General features: G+C 43.5%; 1 protein-coding gene across 1 annotated transcript in view; it reads left to right on the top strand.

Annotated features, from left to right (window-relative positions):
• Positions 1-7445, top strand: part of Brap (BRCA1 associated protein) — a 30510-nt gene that overhangs the window by 6619 nt on the left and 16446 nt on the right. The window contains exon 5 of the mRNA XM_031391140.1: positions 6951-7087. Within this exon, the coding sequence (XP_031247000.1) occupies positions 6951-7087 (137 nt within the window). The remainder of the gene's footprint in view (positions 1-6950; positions 7088-7445) is intronic.

Here is a 7445-nt window from a genome sequence, read left to right on the forward strand (position 1 = left end):
GTAGACCAGGCTGGCCTTGAACTCAGAAATCCGCCTGCCTCTGCCTCCCAAGTGCTGAGATTAAAGGCTTGCGCCACCACCGCCCGGCAGCATGTTGGTTCTTAAGAGCATGTGTGTTTCTGTATGAACATATCATGAGGTGAGTTTTACCCACTTACTCATGTCATTGAGAGGATGTCCCAGCTTTGGCTTGACTCAAGCTTTTTTTTCTATGTTTTTATATTCTGTGATATTTGTCCATTGAACTTTGACCATGTTAATATTCAGGTGGTGGTGGCCCAAGCCTTTAATCCCACTTACTATAGAGGCAGAGGCAGGCAGTCACTGAGTTTGAGGCTATATTGGTCTACAGAATGAGTTCTAGGACAATCATGGCTACCCAGAGCTTTAATTTGAGGAAAATTGGCTTCTCTCAGCTCCAGATAAAGTGTCCCGTCCCTCTTGTTGACAAATTGGTGTTTTGACAGTTCATTTGTTCTTGCTACTCTAATGGGTTACTAAGGTTTGTGAGTAAAAGGAGACTCATGACACAGGCTTTCTTGTTCAGGAATACAGGGTGGACAGCAGTAGTAGATGTTCAGTAACATGTGCTTCTATGTGTGAACATGTGTGTGTGTGGTCAGGGAGAACAGCTTGCAGGAGTCAGCTTTCTAATTTGTGTAGATTACAGGGATTGGGTTCACATTGTTAGGCTTGGGGCAAGTGACTTTACCCACTGAGCCATCTCACTGGCCCCTGTATACAACTTTTACAAATTACATATTACTTACTTATTTTGTATGCATATATATGTTTGGTCATGTGTAGATCAGAAGACAACTTTCAGGGATTGGTTTTCTTCTTTTACCATGTGAGTCATAGACTGTTAGGTTTGGTAGCGGATGCCTTCACTTGGCTGAGCCATCCCACATAATAATTTTTTTTTTTTTTTTTTAAATGGCAGTGGTTTACTACATAGCTCTGGCTAGATTGGAATTAACCACATCTACCAGGCTGGCTTCAAAGGCACAGAGATCTGCTCTACTCTGCCTTGAAAGTGTTTGGCTTAAAGACATGTACTACCACATCTCCATATGTAATATTTAAAGATACTTTATTTTATTTCTGACAAGTTCTCATCTGTAGTTTGTGATACTGTAGATTTCTCTATCTATCCCAGGCTAGCCTTGAACTCTCAGACATATTCCTGATCTCAGCCTCCTGATTTGGGATTATAGGCATTAATGTAAATATCAAACTTGGACTTATTATGCTCTTAGTTTATAATTTAGTTCTGTGTCTTTTCCTTCATGGTACTTGTTAATCACTTGTATAGTGTAGACACTATAAAGTATTGCTGTTACTAGTGAATTAAAAACAATGACTAGGGGGCTGGATAGATGGCTCAGCTATTAAGAACACTGACTGCTCTTCCAGAGGTCCCAAGTTCAATTCCCAACAACCATCTGTAATGGAATCCAGTGCCCTCTTCTGGTATGTCTAAAGACAGCTCATATGCATAAAATAAACATATCTTTGGGCTGGTGAGATGGCTCAGTGGTTAAGAGTAACTGCTCTTCTGAAGGTCCTGAGTTCAAATCCCAGCAACCACATGGTGGCTCACAGTCATTCCTAATGAGATCTGATGCCCTCTTCTGGAGTGTCTTGAGGACAGCTACAGTATACTTACATATAATAAATAAATAAATCTTTAAAAAACAAAAAAACAAAAAAAAACTTTAAAAAATAAAAAGTAAATAAATAAATAAAAACAATGACTGCCCCCTCACCCACTTCTGTGTCTCAGTCCTCATTATGATAAATGGCGTTCTCCGTCTTAGTGATTAATGTCTAGCAATATAACTAATCACTAACCTCTGCAGCCAAGTTCCTCACCTGTGAAACAACGAATATAGAATCCTGAAAGCTTCCAGGGGACACTAACCAAGTATCTGGCTAGCAGGCAGGACTGTGAGCACAACCCTATTATCATGGGGGCCTGTGATGGTATCACTATTCTTGGTACTAACTGGAGCCACCAAGTCTAACCACTTAGGGAGCCACTGGCACACATCTCCAAAGCACCTCAGGAGACCTCCTGCCAGTCAGGGGTGAGGTATATTTCCAACCTTAGCGTCAACTTCTGAATCTGGGTCTACAGTGGAGTTGAACACCTTGACTTTTGTGTTTTTATTTTTTTAGGATTTATTTTATGGGGCATGGTGACATATGCCTTTAATCCCAGCACTCAGGAAGCAAAGGCAGAGAGATCTCTGTTGAGTCTGAGGCCAGCCTGATCCACTTGGTGAGGGCCAGGACAGCTGGGGTTCTCAAAAAACAAAACAAAAATGTTTTAATTTTCTGTGTATAGGTGTTTTGCTTGCATGTATGTCTGTGCACCATTTGTGTGTAGTGTCCATGGAGGCCAGCAGAGGGTGTAACATTCCTCTGGAACATGGATTGCAAATGGCTATGAGCCATGTGTTGTTGAACCAAACCTGGGTCCTTTGAAAGAGCATCCACTGCTATTAACTACTGAGCTCTCAAAACACATTTTTAATATTCCTAGTGGAAGGGTGCTTTGTAAAGTCAAATTGACAGGGCTGGCGAGATGGCTCAGTGGGTAAGAGCACTGACTGCTCTTCCGGAGGTTATGAGTTCATATTCCAGCAACCACATGGTGGCTCACAACCACCTGTAATGAGTTCTGACGCCCTCTTCTGGTATGTCTGAAGACAGCTACAGTGTACTTATCTATAATAAATAAATAAATGACTTATTAATCTTAGCCATTCTGTTTGGAGTAAGGTGGAATCTCAGAGTCATTTAAAAAAAAAAAAGTCAAATTGACAACTGTGTACTCTTTTCTTTCATTTAGTTTTGGTTTTTCAAGGCAAGGTTTTTCTGTGTAATAGTCCTGGCTGTCCTGGAATTTACTATGTAGATCAGGCTGGCCACAAACTCACAAGATCCACCTGCATCTGCCTCCCAAGTCAGATGCTAAGATTAAAGGTGTGTACCACCACTGCTCGATGACAGCTGTGTACTCTTATACTGAGAACTACATTGAAGGGACCCACAGAACAGGTGCACATAGGATCCAGCTAGTCACTTCCCAAAGTTAGGTCAGAAGCATCATGTGACGATTGTAGCTTGAGTCCATTTAAGGGCAGAAGTCTTGTGAATGTCTTGTAACTTCTGTTGGCCTTAACTGTCTGCGTTGACTTTTGTGTGTGTTGGTAGCAGTCCTTTCTTGCCTGTGTGGATTTCAGGAGTCAAACCCTGTAACTCTACTTTCTTGGGCTACTTTATTTAGTCCTTATATCTACCATCCTTCCAACCCTTATTCCACCCCAATCCCTTTCAATACCCCCACACCTCCAACCCTAGGCAGTAGAGAAAGGTTAGAGGGGAAACTGGTGTGGACCTCTTTAGACTACTTCCTGCTGAGTAGAATTCCCTGGGGCAAGTCCAGTCTTTGTGGTCAGAATATCTCCAACCAGCAATTCAGCAATAACAAACCCAGCAGCAGGGGGAGCGGCAGTCACAACAGGCCTTCTTGGGGCTTTCCCATTTACACCCTCTCCAGAGTCCCAAATGTAAACTATTTACAGATGGCAAAAATCAAGCCCCTCCTAAAGCAGGAAGCATTCGTAGTTAATGGCTGTGGACGGTCTGAAGAAGCCTCATATCCCACACCTGGGCTTAAAACAAAAACATTCGGGCTGGAGAGATGGCTCAATGGTTAAGAACACTGACTGCTCTTCCAGAGGTCCTGAGTTCAAATCCCAGCAACCACATGGTGGCTTACAACCATCTGTAATGAGATCTGGTGCCCTCTTCTGGTGTCCGAAGACAGCTACAGTGTACTCACATATATAAAATAAATAAATCTTTAAAAAAAAAAAAAAGTCGTGTAACATAACTGGGTTTTTAAAGAAACCAAAATTCTCACGACAAAACCAGGGCTGTCAGGCTTGGTGGTGGTAAGTGTCTTTAGTTTTTCTATCATCTTGCTGGTCCTTGTCCTCTCAGCTTTCTTTGGAGGTTGGTGAAAACTCACATTGATAATATGACCTCGAGGAAATTCAGTCTTTGAGGAAGGAATTTGTAAGTCACCAGGACATGCAAACCAAAATGGGTAGGACACGGTAGGGGCTTCTCCCTCATGTGCTTATTCAGGACTGCCTGGGATTCTGGTCTTCTTAAACATAAAAACACAGACAGCCCAGCTGGCCAGTGCTGGCGCACACCTTGTATCCCAGCACTCAGGAGGCAGAGACAGGCCAATCTCTGAGTTTGAAGCTAGCCTGGCCTACAGAGTGAGTTATAGGACAGACAGGGCTACACAGAGAAACCATGTCTTGAAAACAAACAAACAAACAAACACAGGAAAAACACATTCAGTCTGTAGCTGTCTGTGACAGTAAGGCAGAGGAAACCCTGATCATAATGGATTGTTCCTCTAGAATAGAACAACAAAATTAAAGAAAACCCGAAGTTGACATTCTTTAAATTTCTGGTTGTTTATAATTCTAGTATTTAGTCTCTTTAGGGGAAAGATCTCCTGAGGTAATGAAAACTGCCCTCAAGCATTATTTAGTTTTCTGTGTATGAGTGTTTTGCCTGTGTGTATGTCATATGCTATAACGTGTGTGCCCTTGGAGCTCAGAAGAGTACATCTGACCCACAACAACTGAAGTTAGGGATGGTTATGAGTGCCATGTGGGTGCTGGGAATCAAACCTGAGTCCTCTGAAAGAGCAAGTAGTCTTTACACTGACCCATGTCTCCAGCCCATGCCCCTCAGACTCTTCTTTCTTGTTCCAGACAGGGTTCTTCTGTGTATCCCTGGCTGGAACTTGCTCAGTAGACCAGGCTAACCTAAAACCAGCCACAAAAGTACATTCCTTTGGTACAGATGAACAGTTCCCTCAGGAATGTAATGCGTATGGTGTGGGTTGGGTTTAGTCTTCTACCTATCCTTTCTGTGATGAGTCCTGTTATTTAATGAGCACTTAACACAGCTCATGATCCAAGGAGACCTCTGTTTTTTTCAGCAGCTATAGTCAGTGTCTTGCACTGTACAAGTTGAGCCAAGCCTCTTCCTAGCCTAGCTCCTCCCTCAGTAAGCACCTCAGTCTGTGAGATTTTCCTCCTCATCCAGTAGTGTTTCTGGGGACACTGGAGGATGGGGAGACCCCTTCATTGAAAGAGAGTTGTTCCACAGCCAGCTCTACATAGCTGAACTTAAAATGCACTGCCCCTTCAGTAAAACTACATCAGAATTGTCTGTCCTTCTCAGGGCACAGTTCAATGGCTTATATGAAGAAAGCATAAATAACCAAAAATCCAAAGTGTGGGGCTGGAGAGATGGCTCAGGAGTCAAGAGTGCTGGCTGCTCTTGGAGGGGGTCTTAGTTCAGTCTCTGACAACCAATTGGCTCATAACTGTAATCACATTTGAAGTGGATCTAATGCCCTCTTCTGGCATCCTCAGGCACAGCATGCATATGGTACACATATATACAGACAAAACACCCTTACACACAAAATAAAAATAAATCTTAAAATCTACGAGGTTGTGTAACTGGAGTGGAATTAAAAACTGTTGAAGAACTATATGATGGCTGTGAGATTGAAACCCTGAAAAGGACAGGCAGGTAGGGTGCTTGGGTGGAACAGCCTTGAGTCTGCTGGTGGAAATCAAAACAGTTTTGTGTCTGAAGAAGCTGTCCCCATCCCTTAAGCAGCTTGTCTGCATTACTAGTGCTGAGGCTGGCAGCCTTCCTGTGTTTGTCTGCTGCCCTTGCCATGACACACTGAGTTTAAACACTGGAGTTGTCTTGTTGCTTTCCACTAAGCCTGAGCCAGGGGTTGGTTTGCCTTTACCTTCACCGTGTCTATTCCATTCTCCATCCACTGTGAGAGAACACCAGTCAGTGTTAAAGGCTGCTTACTCTGGGTTGTGAACTGCCATGTGTAGAACTGAGTCCTGGACCTTTGTGAGAGCAGCCAGTGCTCTTAGCAGCTGAGCTCTCTCCCAGCCCCAGTCTAGGACACCTTGACCTGCACTACGTCAAGGACAACTTGACTAGCAGTGTTGGGCTGGTGTGGAGTGCTTCATCTTGTGCTTCCTCGGTCTACTGAAGGGGAGCTGGCTTTTCATCCATACTGCTCTTTATTCCTTAACACAGATGTTGAGTTTGGTTTTGGTTTTTTGAGACAGGGTTTCTCTGTGTTACCTTGGATGTCTTGGAACTCACTATGTAAACGAGGCTGATCTTGAAATCAGAGATTCACCTGCCTCTGCCTCCCAAGTGCTGGGATTAAAGGCGTGTGACAACATGCCCAACTTTTTTTTCTTTCTTTTTTTTCCTCAACTGAAGTGAAAATGATGGTTCTTTAAGGGCATCATTTATTTATTTATTTGTTTGTTTATTAGATGTATGGGAGTACACTATAGCTGTCTTCAGACACACCAGAAGAAGGTATTGGACCTTTACAGATGGTTGTGAGCTACCATGTGGTTGCCGGGAATTGAACTCAGATCCTCTGGAAGAACAGTCTTAACCACTGAGCCATCTCTCCAGCCCCTGGCCCCCCCCCCTTTTTTTTAGAATTTTTCTGTGACAGTTACAATTTTGTTCCAAAATTTTAAGAAGTATCTCTGTGTCTTCCAAGTGCCACAAAAATAATGACTGCCAGAGAAAGAACTGTCCAGGAACTTGTGGACAGATGGCAAGTTGAATATTCTCTGCTCAGCACATGGCAGTACCTTCTGCCTTGTAAGGCAAACTTCTCAACAGCCTGGATACCGAGCTTCAGTGCTCTGTTGACTTTATGGCTCCAGGGCTTGTTACTTCTAGTGCTTGCCTTCTCCTCTGATTGTAAATGTGTGGGAATGTGGGAACAGAAAGTGCGTCTTCCGTGACCAGCCTTTATTTTCCCCTCTCCCTATCCGTTTGTACAGGCTGATGCAGATAGCTTCTACATCGCATGCAACGGCCGCCAGTTCAACTCAATCGAAGATGATGTCTGCCAGCTGGTCTATGTGGAAAGAGCTGAAGTGCTGAAATCTGAGGATGTGAGTGTGAGGACTTCTCACATCTGATGAGAGCTTCGATCTGTACAGAACTGAATGCTAAGATGCTTGCACAAACATCAGGAATAGGCCTGACAGTAGAGACTGAGAGTAGAGACAGAAGACAGGTTCTTGGGTCTGGGAGAAAAGGTGAATGGGAGGGATCAGCTAACAGATGTGGAGGTTTGTCTGGGCTAATGAATTGTTGACGGGTGGTGGTGCTGGATGCACGATGGAATACTTGGTATGGACATACTAAAATCCACCCAGTTTTAAATGGAGAGTCTTAGCACTGAGATGGGGAGGGGTATGAATTCACAAGTGGCTTGGCAAGGGCAAAGCTAACATTGCAAGGCCTTGCTTTTTTTTTTTTTTTTAAAGATT

The sequence above is a fragment of the Mastomys coucha genome, unplaced genomic scaffold, assembly GCF_008632895.1.
Source record: "Mastomys coucha isolate ucsf_1 unplaced genomic scaffold, UCSF_Mcou_1 pScaffold22, whole genome shotgun sequence".
NCBI lineage: Eukaryota > Metazoa > Chordata > Mammalia > Rodentia > Muridae > Mastomys > Mastomys coucha.